The sequence below is a fragment of the Alosa pseudoharengus genome, unplaced genomic scaffold, assembly GCF_046254945.1.
Source record: "Alosa pseudoharengus isolate Yale_2024_CS ecotype anadromous, Long Island Sound unplaced genomic scaffold, YU_APseudo_1.1 YU_APseudo_1.1_scf_15, whole genome shotgun sequence".
NCBI classification, from domain to species: domain Eukaryota; kingdom Metazoa; phylum Chordata; class Actinopteri; order Clupeiformes; family Clupeidae; genus Alosa; species Alosa pseudoharengus.
This window is the reverse complement of record NW_027468620.1, coordinates 31,165,897-31,183,396: the sequence shown is the minus strand read 5'-3', so window position 1 is coordinate 31,183,396 and position 17,500 is coordinate 31,165,897. Positions and strand designations below refer to the sequence as shown.

The following is a 17,500-nucleotide window of genomic DNA, read 5'->3' as shown; positions in this document are numbered from 1 at the left end:
CACATACACACAGAGAGGGAAAGAGAGAGAGAGAGAGAACTGAACACACAACAAAAACAGAGGAAGAGAGAGAAACACAGATGACAGACAAACATACAGTATGCCTGTTTAATATGAAGGGGCACTCTAGAGACAAACATACATTATGCCTGTTTAATATGAAGGGGGACTCTAGAGAGGGGCAACAACAACAACAACAACAGCAACGGCCATGGAAGATGGCCGTTAGGGACCAGGGGCCTGTGAGATCATACTAGAGTCTGAGACTCCATTAGTTGCTTCCTGGTTGGGTCACATGATCTCTGCGGGTCACAATGGGCCAGTGAGTGCCAGGACCAGGGAGCCGGACTGGACGGGCGATCATACTGGACCCATTGTGTCTGTCTGCGGGCGGACACGCCAAACCAGCCGGCCGGCACCACCATTTCCGCTGACCCAGTGATGCACACTTACACACTCTACACACACACACACACACACACTTACTGAGACAGCTTTGCCATCCAGATCTCTCAAACACACACACACACACACCTTTTCTGACAAACTCATCAAAGACTTAAACACACCATTTCTTTCTCTATATTTTCCATAAAATAGTCAAATTTGTCATTTTCAACATTTGCTATGTTGTCTGTGTCCTTTTTGCAACTAAGTATGAATTTAAGATATTTGCAGATTATTACATTCTGTTTTCATTCACAATTTACACAACATCCCAACTTTTCCTGTTTTGGGGTTGTATGAAGGGATGAAGAGAGAGGTGAGACACAAAGGAGTGTAAATGGAGGATGGAGAGAGGAGATGGAGAGAGATGAGATAAAGAGAGAAGAGATGGAGAGAAGAGATGGAGAGAGAGGAGATGGAGATGAGATGGAGAGATGAGATAGAGAGATGAGATGGAGAGAGAGGAGATGGAGATGAGATGGAGAGATGAGATGGAGATGAGATGGAGAGATGAGATGGAGAGATGAGATAAAGAGAGAAGAGACGGAGAGATGAGATAGAGACGAGATGGAGAGATGAGATAAAGAGAGAAGAGATCAAGAGATGAGATAAAGAGATGAGATGGAAAGATGAGATAAAGAGATGAGATGGAGAGATGAGATAAAGAGAGAAGAGATGGAGAGATGAGATGGAGAGAGAGGAGATGGAGAGAGAGGAAATGGACAGAGAGGAGATGTATAGAACGGAGATGCAGGGACACAGCAGGGTGTAACTGAGAGTTTCCAGAGGAAGCCATAGTCAGCACTACTAGCTAGTAGCTACAGCATAGGCAAGAGAGAGAGAGAGAGAGAGAAAGAGAGAGATGTAAATTAAAATTAAATTAAAGTAAATTAAATTCAATCCGCCCTGAGTTTCGAACTTTGACAAATGAGGCTAAATTACCTTACATCCTCGGAGAGAACAAGGATGTGGCCATTGTGGCTGCAAAATTTGTAGTATCCTGCCATAACCTGAGGGACAGCCAGTGAGGTCACAGACTCACAGCCATAAACAATGTTGTATGGTTGTTACTAGAATTGTCTTACTTAATTTCCAGTTCTGTTAAACATTCATTTATTTATATTTTTTGTGTACATGTAATTGAGCTTTGGCAATAATGTTACTGAAACGTTCATGCCAATAAAGCCTCTAGAATTGATATGCTATTTATTGTCTGGTGTAAACTGTTAGTTTAGGGAAAACATAGCTAGCATTCCACTATAACGTTACTACTAGCTAGCTCTCCACTATAACGTTACTAAAGCTAGCTAGCTTTACACTATAATGTTTCTAGAGCTAGCTAGCTTTACACTTTAACGTTACTAGAGCTAGCTAGCTTTACACTATAATGGTACTAGAGCTAGCTAGCTTTACACAATAATGTTTTTAGAGCTAGCTTGCTTTACACTATAACGTTACTAGAGCTAGCTAGCTTTATACTGTAATGGCACTAGAGCTAGCTAGCTTTACACTACAACGTTACTAGAGCTAGCTAACTTTACACTATAACCTTACTAGAGCTAACTAGCTTTACACTATAACGTTACTAGAGCTAGCTAGCTTTATACTGTAATGGCACTAGAGCTAGCTAGCTTTACACTACAACGTTACTAGAGCTAGCTAACTTTACACTATAACCTTACTAGAGCTAACTAGCTTTACACTATAACGTTGCTAGAGCTAGCTAGCTTTATACTGTAATGGCACTAGAGCTAGCTAGCTTTACACTACAACGTTACTAGAGCTAGCTAACTTTACACTATAACCTTACTAGAGCTAACTAGCTTTACACTATAACGTTATTAGAGCTAGCTAGCTTTAGAGTTGGACACATCATGGCACTTGTGAGGGAGGAAGACAGCAAGAGAGAGAGAGCTAAAGAAGAGGATGAAGAAAAGAGAGAAAGGGAGGAGAGAGAGGAGAGTAAGGTAGAGAGAGAGAAAGAGAGGGGAGAATGAGGGAGGAAGAGAGAGGGACGAAAACAGAGCTAAGGAAGAGGGGGGGGAGAGAGAGAAAGGGAGGGGAGAGGTGGTGAGGGAGAGGTGGTGAGGTTCATTCATGTTCTATTCTCCCTCAGTACACAGTGTTCCAGTCAGGGGGAGGCAGAGTGCGAGGCAAACATGTGACCATGTGACCACTGCTCTCTCGGCAGCCTGCTGCCCCACTGGGATACCACTGCAGCACTGATGCTACAGCAGCACACAGCACTGTAGGGCTGGAGGAGTGTCTGTGCGTGCATACCTTTCTACATGAAGGGATATTAGTGTGTGTGTGTGTGTGTGTGTGTGTGTGTGTGTGTGTGTGCGCATGATCAACCTCTGCATTGCATCTGTATGTGTTTCTACAAGAAGATATTATGCGTTAGAGACAGTATGCATGTGTGCGTGGGTGTGTGTGTTTTCTCATGCACGTGTTTATGCATGACCATGATCATGCTTCCATGCATCTGTCTGTTGTGTGTGTCCATGTATCTCTCACTGCATATGTCCATGTGTGTGTGTGTGTGTGTGTGTGTGTGTGTGTGTGTGTGTGTGTGTGTGTGTGTGTGTGTGTGTGTCTATCTGTTGTGTCTGGTGTGTGTGTCCATGTATCTCTCTCTGCATAATATGTCCATGTGTGTGTGCTGTGTGTATTTCTACGTGAGCATGGCTCTGAGAATCGCCGTGGCTGACTCCTATCTGTATCTGCTGCTGTGTTTGTTATATACAAAGAGTTCTCTGGAAGGCCATGCTAGCATGTAAATAAACGCACACATAAATGCATATTTGCACATACTTCGAATAGTATACTTTGCATAGTGCACTGCTGTGTTTGTGTGCAGGGGTACCAAAACAATCCCCCAGAAAGTTTTCACTTCCTACCATGCCTCTGCTCAGTCAACACTTAAAAGAAAGGGAAAGTGTGTGTGTGTGTGTGTGTGAGTATGTGTGTAGCCAATCTGGTCCAGGAGGAGGCCTGTGTTGGCTCTCTCTGTGTGCAACTCATTCAAGCATTGATGTAAACAGGAAATTATGTCACCATCACTACAGCCCCCCCACTCCTCCTCTTCCCCGGTTCTGGGTCTACCCCCCCCCCACCCCCCCCCACCCCCCCCCACCCCATCCCACCCCCCCTCGCTCAAATCACACTGCTCTATTTTTAACGGTCAAAGAGCTGAGAAGGGATGGGAAGAAGGACAGAGAAAAGAAGGAAGAGGAGACGGAGAGAGGGAGCAAGAGAAGCAAGAGAAGGAGAGAGAAAAGGAGAAGAAAGATGGAGAGAGGAAGAGAAGGAGAGAGAAAAGGAGAAGAAAGATGGAGAGAGAGGAAGAGAAGGAGAGAGAAAAGGAGAAGAGAGATGGAGAGAGAGGAAGAGAAGGAGAGAGTAAAGGAGAAGAAAGATGGAGAGAGGAAGAGAAGGAGAGAGTAAAGGAGAAGAGAGATGGAGAGAGAGGAAGAGAAGGAGAGAGTAAAGGAGAAGAGAGATGGAGAGAGAGGAAGAGAAGGAGAGAGTAAAGGAGAAGAGAGATGGAGAGAGAGGAAGAGAAGGGGAGAGTAAAGGAGAAGAGAGATGAAGAGAGAGAGGAGAGAGAATAAAGGAGAAGAGAGATGGAGAGGAGAGATGAGGACAGATGAGATGAGGAGTAGGAATGAGCATATGAACCATTCTTGATGTTTGAATATCCGACGGTTATTACAATCAGCTATGACATTCATTACAACCACAAGCGATCATTTGGTTTGTGGGACTGCCATGTTGGGCTACAGTAATTGGGAAAAGTATCGTATTCAAGTCAGTAAGTAAATAAAGTAGCATCTTTTTCTTGTTAGTCTCAATTCACAAACAAATACCAATGTTGTTGTAAGGGTGCATACCATCTCTTGCAAATTAACCGTATCATTACTTTGAGTGAGCACTTTACTAATGCAGCCCATATTTCCCCATAACTTCAAACAGACACAAGTATCCAAATAGAAATGCTGCAGGCTTTTTGGATATCTGATTAGTCATATGCACATCCCTAATAAGGAGAGGAGACGAGGAGAAGAGAGGAGAGGAGAGGAGGAGAAGAGAAGAGAAGAGAAGAGAAGAGAAGAGAAGAGAAGAGAAGAGAAGAGAAGAGGAAAGCCTGACTGTGCCAATTCTTCCTGTAGCACAAAAACACCACAACATCCAGTAGAATCAAGGAGACAGAGAGAGAGAGAGAGAGAGAGAGAGAAGAGGGGAAAGAAGTGACACTGAGAAAGAGAAAGGAGGGGACATGAAAGATATACAGGGGGACAAGGAAGTGTAGAGAGAGAGAGAGAGAGAGGGAGACGGAAAGTAAGAGTAAGGGAAAGAGGGAGAGAGAGAACAAGAGAAAGAGAGGGGGTTGAAAGGAGAGACTGAAAGCGAGAGATGGAGTAAGGGAGAGAGAGAAGGAGGGAGCGAGAGAGTAACAGAGAGAGAGAAGGAGGGAGCGAGAGAATAACAGAGAGAGAGAGAGAGGGTGAACAGGGTCATTCTGGCAGGGGGCCAAGCCCAACAAAACGAAGTCTGTTTCCCAGCCCATGGCCTGGGCCTCTGGCCGCCCCACACACACAAACACACACACACACACACACACACGCACACACACACACACACACGCACACACGCACACACACACACACACACACACACACAGCCCCACTGCAGACTGCTCCTGCCACGGGCGTGGCTCTCCGCAGAGCAGGGAGGGAATTTCAAACAAATTTGTGTGTTCACCCTCTGACACACACACACACACACACACACACACACACACACACACACACACACACACACACACACACACACACACAGCTTCTCTCTAACTCAGACATGCTTTACTGGCAGAAATGCCCCTATGGTTCCAGGGAAAGTGTTGTGGGATAAAAACAAAATAACCTGCCATGCAAATATGTAAATACATAAATACTCCACCTCTCTGCTGTCCAGTCTCCTCTTTACACGCCATCAGTGTGTGTGTGTGTGTCAAACGTGTGAACAGCTTTTTAATGGGGTGGAATGGTAAAGCATGTGACTCGTGTCTGGGAGGCAAGCTGAGGTTGACACACACTGAAGCTGAGGGGAATACCACACACACACACACACACACACACACACACACACACACACACACACACACACACACACACACACACACACACACACACACACACACACACACACACACACACACACACACACACACACACACACACACACACACACACACACACACACACACACACACACACACACACACACACACACACACACACACACACACACACACACACACACACACACACACACCCATCCTGGAGCAAGTGCTGATGATGAGATGGGAGTTATGATGGTGTGTGTGGTCCCTGTGCTGTGCTTTACTCAGACTGAACATCCAAGGAGCACAAGGACCGGACACCAGACTTAGAACCACAGCTAGTCAGTACTCACACCAGACTTAGAACCACATCTAGTCTGTACTGACACTAGACTTAGGAACCACATAGGAGTAAGTACTAGTAGTCAATACTGACACATGTGGCCACATGTGTACCAACATATGGATAGATTTCCCCCCCTCAGACACACACTTCTACAGGCAAGGCCACTACCCCAACAAGCTGGCTACTGACTGGGCGCTCTTATCATGTCGTGCCATTGACCTCTGACCCCCTGGGTATTGGCCCAGAGCTCTCTCAACCTATAGAGCGCCCCGCTGCATCCACTACCCAAGGCATTCATGGCCCAAGCTGGACAGCCAGAGAGCTCACATGTCTGAGGTGAAAGAACTGGGGACGACAATCAGTATGTTTACAGTCCAACTGTTAAATCCAGCTGTTGAGTTGGATCTTGATTGGGCCACTGTCCTTGTCCCAGTACACAAGCATGGGAGACAATATAGACTCATTGACCGAAGTATGTCTGACTCCGCCACGATACGGCCCCTTTCAGCGTGATAGTCTTGGGCTACGATATGCCCCCTTTGAGCGTGTTAGTATTGGGCTTTTTCTGGTTGACCTATTACATTACAGAGCAAAACCATTGACAAACAGTTTAACATACTATCTATTTTAAAAGGCCGGTTTTAGTTGGACTAACACAATAACTGGACTTGTTCTAAAGTCATGTAAACATACTGTATGGCTTGCTCCTGGACCTCTAACCACTGTTTGCAACTGGTCTCAATATAACTAAGCAGTAGGGCCATCAGACACCGTCTGTGTGTGTCTGCGTCTCTGTCTGTGCCTCTGTCTGTGCCTCTGTCTGTGGCTGTAGTCCATCTATGACTGCAGCAATCCCAACATATGATTATCCCCCATTTCCATGTTGTGGGATGTCATGCTCTCGCTAGAAAAGCAAAATGGCTCAGAATCAAAAACAAGGTGGGAAGAGAGGCCCAATGAGCCGTGAGGTCTGAGATGATATTTCCTCTGCGAGACAGCACTGAAATTCAATCTGATTGTCAATGGAAGAACAACACAAGCCATTAGAGGGCATAGCTGTCGTGTGTGTGTGTGTGTGTGTGTGTGTGTGTGTGTGTGTGTGTGTGTGTGTGTGTGTGTGTGTGTGTGTGTGCCCAGAGGTTTGTTAGAGGACAGCTGTGCACAGAACTCCAAAAAAAAGGAGATGGGAGAGGCTCTACTTCCTTCTCTTACACAGTGAAGGTGTGATTCTCAAGTGTGTGTGTGTGTGTGTGTGTGTGTGTGTGTGTGTGTGTGTGTGTGTGTGTGTAAAGGAACACTAGGTACTCAGCTAAAAATACAGCCCCTGTGCCTGTGCTCTACCTCTCTGGTCTGATTCTTAACCTGATGTGGAGCTGGAGAGAGAGCCTGTACATTTCTATACGCTAGTGCACGTGTGAGACCCTGTACATTTCTATACGCTAGTGCACGTGTGAGACCCTGTACATTTCTATATGCGAGTGCACATGTGAGAGTGCACGTATGAGACCCTGTACATTTCTATACGCGAGTGCACGTGTGAGACCCTGTACATTTCTATACGCTAGTGCACGTGTGAGACCCTGTACATTTCTATACGCGAGTGCACATGTGAGAGTGCACGTATGAGACCCTGTACATTTCTATATGCGAGTGCACATGTGAGAGTGCACGTATGAGACCCTGTACATTTCTATACGCGAGTGCACATGTGAGAGTGCACGTATGAGACCCTGTACATTTCTATAAGCGAGTGCACGTGTGAGACTGCACGTGTGAGACCCTGTACATCTCTATATGCAAGTGCACGTGTGAGACCCTGTACATCTCTATATGCAAGTGCACGTGTGAGAGTGCACGTATGAGACCCTGTACATTTCTATACGCGAGTGCACATGTGAGAGTGCACGTATGAGACCCTGTACATTTCTATAAGCGAGTGCACGTGTGAGACTGCACGTGTGAGACCCTGTACATCTCTATATGCAAGTGCACGTGTGAGACCCTGTACATCTCTATATGCAAGTGCACGTGTGAGACCCTGTACATCTCTATACGCTACTGCACGTGTGAGACCCTGTACATCTCTATATGCAAGTGCACGTGTGAGACCCTGTACATCTCTATACGCGAGTGCACGTGTGAGAGTGCATGTGTGAGACCCTGTACATCTCTATACGCGAGTGCACGTGTGAGAGTGCATGTGTGAGACCCTGTACATCTCTATACGCGAGTGCACGTGTGAGAGTGCACGTGTGAGACCCTGTACATCTCTATACGCGAGTGCACGTGTGAGAGTGCACGTGTGCGACCCTGTACATCTCTATACGCGAGTGCACGTGTGAGAGTGCACGTGTGAGAGCCTGTACATTTCTATTCAGTACACGAGTGCAAGACAATATGCCTGTAAGTGCACCTGTAAGAATGTCGGTGCATGTTTCGAAAAAAGGTGTGTGTGTACACATGTGTGCGTGTCTGTGAGGGTGCATGTGTGTGTGTGTGTGTGTGTGTGTGTGTGTGTGTGTGTTGAGTGCCCTGAACCAGAGCGAGGGAATAAAAATCCCCAAATCCCAAGAGACGCCTGGGAAGCCCACTGACCCCAGGCTCTGGGTCTCCTCCATAGAAATCAATCTGGGATGGACAGGGGCATACCTGCCTGTCAGATAAATCACACACACACGCCTCACAATTCAAACTAATCCAGCCAGGGGATATGTGCCTATATATGTGTAAGTCTGAGTGTGTGTGTGTGTGCGTGTGCGTGTGTGAAAGAGTGAGATCTAAAACAGAGACCCAGAGAGTCTGTGTGACCAACAAGAGCGTAACAACAGCATCAAGAACCAGGTAGAACCATGCGCCCAGACAACTTGCAAGCATAGAACAAGTTTGACTAACAAACACCAGCAAGGAGAACCGCAGTGTGCAGAGCCAAGACCAGAACTACAGAACAGCAAGAGTAGAACTACAGCAACAAGAACCATGGTGAGCAGAACCAAGGAGAACCAAGGCATCCAGAGGCACACCCCAGGGGAGCCAAGTGGCTAGAACACCTCGCACGCACACACACACACACACACACACACACACACACACACACACACACACTTTGAGGGGATGGCATGGAGATTATATAAGAGGACTGATGTACTGTACAGGACGTCTCAACTGGCTCCCCAGAGGGATGCAAGTTGAACGAGTGCAAACAGGAACAGACAGACAAGGACACACACACACACACACACACACACACACACACAGGTGGACAGACAGACACACAATAAAGTAGCCAGAGAGACAGAGAGAGAAACAGGAAACACTAGATACACAGACAGACAGACAGAGAAACAGTCAGACACACAGACACACAGACAGGCAAAGGAACAGACAGTCAGACAGACAGACACACAGACAGGCAGAGGAACAGACAGGCAGACAGACAGACAGACAGACAGACACACAGACAGGCAGAGGAACAGACAGGCAGACAGACAGACAGGGTGGAGGAAAAAGAGAGAGGAACAGTTCTCTACAGAATGGCCAGCCTCATAACCACACCAGCTAGAGATACTACTGCTATCAGTCAAGCAGTCAGGGCCTGCAACATCAACACCAGCCACCGCCTGCGGGGGTGTGTGTGTGTGTGTGTGTGTGTGTGTGTGTGTGTGTGTGTGTGTGTGTGTGTGTGTGTGTCCAACCTGATTAGCTAAAGCCAGACACATAACACAGGAGTAGAGCTAAATGCTCTAAATGAACAGACACACAAACGCACACAAACACTGACGCAAGAGTCACCGTACACAAAAAGATATGGCATCCTCCCATTCATTCATTCACTCAGTCTCTCTCTCTCTCTCTCTCTCTGGATAGGCATTTAGCCACGTGTGCACTCATCCTTCCCTACTATCCTGTTTATCTTCCTCACTCTCTCTCTGTCTCTCTCTCTATCCCTCCCTACTCTCTCTCCATCCCTCTTTCTCTCACTCTCTCCATCTCTCCCTATCCCTCTCTCCCTCTGTCTCTCTCTATATCTCTCCCTACTCTCTCTCTCTCTCTGATACACACAAACAACCTCAGGGAGTGTCTAGAAGCTCACTTTCACTCTCATTCATTCTCTCCTTCTCCTCTCACACACCCATACACACACACACACACACACACACACACACACACACACACACACACACACACACACACACACACACACACACACACACACACACACACACACACACACACACACACACACACACACACACACACACACACACACACACACACACACACACACACACGTGTTTCCCCCCAAACATGTCTGCTTTCTCTTCTATACACACATGTTTACAGACACACACACCCAACCACACACACACACACACACACACACACACACACACACACACACACACACACACACACACACACACACACACACACACACACACTCACACAAAATCTCTGATTTCCTACAGACACAATCAAGGCTGTAGCCACACCACAGCAGTCATCAACCCACTCCAAATCAAGAGATCCCTGGACACACACACACACACACACACACACACACACACACACACACACACACGCTGCCATGTAAAGCGGGCGGGAGGCACTCACCTCTCTTCTGCAGCCAGCCTTCTTTGACGATAGTAACATCGCTCATGGTGTCTCTCCCCACTGTGGCTGCCTGGATGCCTCCGCTACAGACGGACTCCCCAGCTCACACAGAGAGAGAGAGCGAGGGAGCGACGGAGGGAGGGAGGGAGGGAGGGGGGGAAGGAGAGAGGGAGGAGAGGACGTGAGGAGGAGGAGGAGGAGGGGGGAGAGGAGGAGGAGGGGCGATCAGACCTCCCAGTCTCGTCGGCGTGCAGAGTAGAGCTTGGGCTCCCCTCCCTCCTCTCTCTCGTTCTTTCTCTCTCTCGTCGTCGTTGTCGCCTCTCTCTCTCCCTCTCTCTCTCTCGTTCTCTGTTTATCCGTCTCTCTCTCTCCCTCTCTCTCTCTCTTGCGCTGGGTTGGTTGTGGCTCAGCTGGACTCAGGGGCCGGCGTGCCGTCTTCTTTCCTCTTGTGGCCGTCAATCCGTTACGCTCACACACTCTCCCTCTTCCTCCCTCCCTCTCTCTCTCTCTCTCTCTCTCTCTCTCTCGCCGGCTCGTTGGCTCTCCTCCCTCCCCTCTGTCTTCCACTCTCTGTTGCTCTCTCTCTCTCTCTCTTTCTTCAGCAGACCTTCCCACTCTCCGAGGGTGACTCAGCCTAGGCGGAAGTGGAAGAGAAAGAAAAGACAGATAAAAACAAAAACAAGGAAAGGATGAATTTCTTCTCTTCCTCTCTCCCCCTCTTCCATCACCACCCCTAACCAATCTCCTCTGAGACATAATTCACTCTAAGGCAGGACTAAAATGACTAATTTACTGATACTTCTAGACAAAGATTTATTTATCACATAGTACGTCAGATTGTAAATTATGATGCCAGGAATGCATACAAAACCGCTATCCCAGTGGCCAATAATGAATTGCAATTTTGAGTGCTGACATTTGAAACAGATAATGATGTCATGATATTTGTCACAGAAGATTACTGTCTCAAAAGCATCTATTCAAATGTTCTTTTGTAACATGTCTGTACAAGAGAAATGGTTGTGTGAGTTTATCATTACTGAGGTAAATCTGTGAAATTACACTGACATTTATTTTAGGTCATAATGCCCAGCCTTAATCCATACCCTCATTCTCACACACACACACAGACAGCACCAAACAACACACTCATTGTTTAGAGGCGCGGGACAGACGGACAACTCTGCCTGCCACAAGCAGCACCCTCTGCACTGCTCTGACCCCGCCAGTCGCACCCATTGCCCTACGAACACCAGCCTGATGCCCCAATGCCCTACGAACACCAGCCTGATGCCCCAATGCCCTACGAACACCAGCCTGATGCCCCAATGCCCTATGAACACCAGCCTGATGCCCCAATGCCCTACGAACACCAGCCTGATGCCCCAATGCCCTACGAACACCAGCCTAATACCCCAATACCCTACGAACACCAGCCTGAAACGCCATTATATATATGTAACTATTATAACTGATTATAATAATATACATAACTGATTAATTTCGATTAATTAATTTGAGAAAAAATAACTGATTAAAAAAATAACACAGATTAATCGATTCCGTATGACCTTTGACCCCGAGCCGTTGTAGTCAGTAACCATTAGACTGTAAAATGAAGGAGAGAGAAAAAAAAATTCTGCCTAGATCATTGATTGGAACATTTACTTTTAAAAAACAGATGGTGTTAAAAATAAAGTGTTGATTAAACTAAAGTCGTCTGCAATGTCTGCAGCAAGTAATTTGCATATCACCGGAGTTCATCAACTCTAAAGTCGCACATCAATGCAAAGAAATAGTGTTAACATTGAGGGGAGTGTTAATTTATGTTCATTGTGTCGCCTAGGTTATATCTGTGGCCTGAAATATCTTATGTGAAAAAAAACTCAACACTTTTGAATTTTTTTCCTCAGCATATTAGGTCATATCATAGATTATTATGGCCATTATTAAAATAATAAGAGTTTTTGAACTTTAATGTCACTAGTGCTGATTATTCAATGATTCATTTGAATTTAAATAATTAAAATACTTTCACAGCAAAAATTATATATGCGATTAATTTAGATTAATTAATCACAGAGTATGTAATTAATTAGATTATTTTTTTTAATCAATTGACAGCCCTGATATATATATATATAAATTCAAGTATATATTTCCTGGGAGGTTAAAAGTACACTTCTGGCACTGCTGAGGCAGCTGGCATTGTACTCCGATACCAGAGATCAAGAATCGATGGACAAAAATGGTTGTTTCCTGACTACCATTATGCAATCATCAGCTCTTAGAAAAGCAACAAACATTTTCAACAAACACACCAGAAAATAAACATCAAGGACAGTAAAGGTTTCTGAGTAGAGAATTATAAATGTGTGATGTAGGCAGATAATCAGTAGCAAGTAAGTAAGGCTGGCTATATACAGGTTACAGACTAATCTCTGCCACCGCCACCAATGACCATCCGGTAAAGTTGAGCCAGGGAGATGCACAATCCCATTCATAACAGCATGTGTTTGTGCTTACCTCTGTCTGTGGGTGTGAGTGGGTGTGAGAGTGAATGAGAGAGAGAGGGGGAGGAAGAGAGAGAGAGAAGAAGCCTGAACAAGTGAAATAGAGAAGGGAACGATTTAGTGTATGTGGGAGGATTGGGCACCATTCGGGCCAAGAGTTTTGGACGATAGCCTCTCTCTCTCATTCTCTCTCTGTCTCTCTCTCTGTCTCTCTCTCTCTACTAAACTAAATCTGCATTTACATCTAGCCTCACAATCCCCAAACTGGTAAGCCTCAAATCAACCTGCAAAACTCACAATAACTCCTCCCCATCTGCCTGACCATGGAGTCTATGGACGTAAGAAAAGGTGCTGATTTTACGTTGAGACCACAGTTCCCAATCAAATGCATCTGCCTCTAAACAGCTATTAGGCAAGTCAACTGAATTGAATAAGCTGTTCACCGGTGTCAGAATCGACAGGCAAGCTGACCAATTGAGCTAGTTCACTCCCAAGAGGACTTTCAACTTAACACTCCAAGTTCATACCACTTAACAAGGAACAATGTAAGCTCATGAGTTTCCACAACACAAACCCAGAAGCACCTGAAGCCAGAGAGCTCAAATGAAAAACAAATAAAATGGCCGCATGCACATCTTCACAGCTTCCTGGTTTGTGACCCAGTGACCTGTATGACTATCGAACATCTGAACATTCCGATAAAAGAATACGTTCAACAACAGTGTAAGATTCTAGAATGTTCGTGTTGCATTCGATGGACCCAAATATTCATTGGAACGCTCATTCCACAACATTCTAAGCACACCAGTGTGACAGTGCCTGACCTGTTAAAGACGCTAGGCAAATAGCCCCTCACCTGTGTGACCATGTAAGTCTTAGTCTAGTCCGGCGCCGAGACTGAACCCAGGACAGTTTTGGCCCAGCTTTGGCCCAGGTCTGGCCTGGTTCAGGCCCACATCTGGCTTCCATACAGACCAGGATTCACATTACTTTCTCTGCACACGCCTCACAGTGTGCTTGGTCACAGAAGCGCAGCTTGATTAAGATGATGAGAGTTTGGACTTTTTTTAGGAAAACAGCAACACACACACACACACACACACACACACACACACACACACACACGGCAACTGAGAGAATGAGATCTTATGAAATGTTTTAGTAGGCCAGCATGCTCCAAGTGCAGGAGAGGTAACCTTAAAATAGGTTTGCAACATAGAAAGGCCATTACACCTGAGTGAGTCTGTATCAGTTAATCTAAGTGCATGCTGTTTACGGGTGGAATGGGAGTGTGTGTGTGTGTGTGTGTGTGTGTGTGTGTGTGTCAAGAGAGAGAAGATGGTCAATGCATTCCAGTACACAGCCGCCATGGTCTGAAACTCTAATTTGTCCAAATGAATCATTCAGGACGGCACAAGTGGTGAAAGCAGATCTGACCACAGCGTCTGTATCAGAATCAGATCTATGCACATATGCAAAAGAGCCCAGAGAGGGCGAGTGGGCTGGGGGGGGGGTTGCGTCTGACGTCGGGCAGCTGACGTGCTGCTCTGCTTGCCCTCGCCTCAGCGGGCTCGCAATCAGGTTGCGTGTTTTATTGCACTCGCGTGCGTGCGTGTGCGTGTGCGTGTGCGTGTGCGTGTGCGTGTGTGTGTGTGTCTGCGTGACGAAACAGCAATACCAGACCCTGCATAAAGTCAAAGGGGGGGGGGGGGGGGGGGGGACTGAAAGTCCTGCATTCCTGTTCTATTGGGTTGTTAATAGCCAAAGAAAATCAGCAAAACAACTCCATTTGGGTTTCACAAAGAATTCTCTGTAATAAAAAACAACGGCAGCATTTGCAGCACAATCATCTTACAGACAGTCAGACGGAACGCTGTGGAGTCGGAACACTAGAGCTACCAGACACCCACAAGCACACAAGCTCAATTCAATCCAAGATGACCTTGCAAATGCAAGACAGGAGAGGCCAGGACAGGACGTCCTGACAGTTCAGAATGCAAGGTGAGACTTTTAAGCTCTTCCCTGTCCCCGCGCTATTTAGGAATAACCTTAATCTCTAGTTACCGTGGCCCCGTGCTGCTAAGGTATATACGTTAGTAAGAGAGGTCCCTAATCTGTTCATGGGAGCAGGATGCTCCGCTAATGGGGTTAATGCAAATATTATGGGGCAGCTTTGGATTGTATAATTAGACGCTGTGAATGAGACGCTCCCGTTGGTCAGCATTGCCCAGTGAGGCACAGTCAGTCTGGATTGCATGGAGTCAAAACTCCCAAGCTCCCCTGCCGCCGCCACCGCGGCGCACAAAAGGGCGAGTTCTCGAGTGTTTAGCGCGTGACTCACCGCTCAGGCTATTGTATGATACAGGGGGGGGGGGGGGGGGGGGCTTCTAAAACGACACATTGAAGACGCGCCACGAAGTCAAGAGAAATGAGAAGCACGCTGAACTCTGTATTCAGCAGCAGGGCCTCAGTGAAAGAGAGAGAGAGAGAGAGAGAAAGAGAGAGAGAGAGAGAGAGAGAGAAAAAAAGAAAAAAGAGAGAGAGAAAGAGAGAAAGAGAGATGAGAACCAAGGCCAAGCTTGACGTGTGCGAATGCCAAAGAACAAACAGCGCTCAGGGAAAAGCACTAACACCGTGTCTCCAGTCAAAGAGAGAGAGAGAGAGAGATACAGTCTCAACCACAGAGACCTTCCCATGAATCACCCCTCTCTTCTCCACACTCAGAGAGCCTATGGCAGAAGGTCTGGGCTTCTAGCGCACCCGCTGTGCGTCATCGGAGGCTGTGTGATGTGTTTCTTTATGTTTTCTACAGTCGGCACTGCGTGTGTATCATCACCATCACCATCATGTCCGCCATTAGTACAGGTGATGACTCGTACTGCCCCAAACATGCACCACACAGGCTGGAGGTCACTTCAGGACGGACACCTGGAGCAAGGTGGACACATCCAGCCTACTATAGGGACAGGTGCTGCATACAGGTAAAGGTGAACCAAAAAAAGAAAGAATATTCAAGTACCAAAAACCTCTGTGAATGTACATACTGAAAATACAACAAAGCAAAACTATGTGTGTGTGTGTGTGTGTGTGTGTGTGTGTGTGTGTGTGTGTGTGTGTGTGTGTGTGTGTGTGTGTGTGTGTGTGTGTGTGCCATAGATCCGAACCTCTGTCAGACGTTTTTCGTACCATACACACTGGAACCATACGTATTCCTGATAAGAGATAATTTCAAAGCTGGATCCATGCAACAATGCACAGGTGGTGTTAGATTGGTGTGCTGCTTTACCTTTACTGATTCTGTCAGGAACAATGCACATAATGATTCACATGTGCTACTGTAAATCATATCTATAAAATCCATAAGTCCTTCCTATCGTTACTATATAACCCAGTGATGATAATGATGATGATGATGAGCTTTCAGCAGGCTAATGAGTGATCAAGCATTGAGGAGGATCAAGCCTGAGGCTCAGCTGAGTGATCCACTACCAACAGATCCGCCAGATCCACCATAAAACTGACACGGGTTCAGCTGAGTGATCCGCTACCAACAGATCCAGATCCGCCAGATCCACCATAAAACTGACACGGGTTCAGCTGAGTGATCCACTACCAACAGATCCAGATCCGCCAGATCCACCATAAAACTGACACGGGTTCAGCTGAGTGATCCACTACCAACAGATCCAGATCCTCCAGATCCACCATAAAACTGACACGGGTTTAGCTGAGTGATCCACTACCAACAGAAGTGAAAACATCCAGAGCATAGGTTGGGTGCGGGCGCAGCATGGGGTCAGAAAAATGGCGCAGCTAATAGACCGGCATGATGAGCTGTCAAGGTATGCACTGTCATTGTCACCCCAGGAACGCGACCACACCTTAATGAATTAGTCTTAGCTAATGGCAACTGTCTGCCTGATGCTCAGCTGATAACAGAATGGGTAGACAACGTTAGTAAGTGATAGATAGATAGATAGATACTGTATTGATCCCCAAGGGGAAATTCAAGGTCTCAGTAGCATACAGACCTCACACACAACAAGTGGCCAGAGATTCATTGGCCCGCCATATACGGCTCTGGTTGACAAGCCCAGCGTGTATACACATGAAAAAGTAGCACAAGTATAGCCTGGGATTTCCCATGCTGCCTTACGCACGCGATTGTATTCACGCTGCTAGGCAGCCTAGATTCTATGGACTTCGTTTTCACCTCAACGAAGGAACCAATCACAGAACGGAGGGAGGGCAGCAAGACGATGACGACACACCGAAGCCGTTACGAGCTACGTACAGGCGCATTTGATAGACATTCGTAGCGCCCAATAAACGGCTCTGGGCATTTGTAAACCACGTTTCAAATACGAGAAAATGAATGTCTAGTTCCCAGACCCCATCTCAATGAGATTGGGTTTGGCGTTAGCCAGGATAGCACAAGTAGGCATTTTTTCCTGACTT

General features: G+C 46.6%; 1 protein-coding gene across 1 annotated transcript in view; it reads right to left on the bottom strand.

The window, feature by feature from the left end:
- akt3a (v-akt murine thymoma viral oncogene homolog 3a) overlaps positions 1 to 17,500 on the bottom strand; it is a 108,438-nt gene that overhangs the window by 82,543 nt on the left and 8,395 nt on the right. The window contains exon 2 of the mRNA XM_076285220.1: positions 10,530 to 11,163. Within this exon, the coding sequence (XP_076141335.1) occupies positions 10,530 to 10,575 (46 nt within the window). The 5' untranslated portion in view covers positions 10,576 to 11,163. The remainder of the gene's footprint in view (positions 1 to 10,529; positions 11,164 to 17,500) is intronic.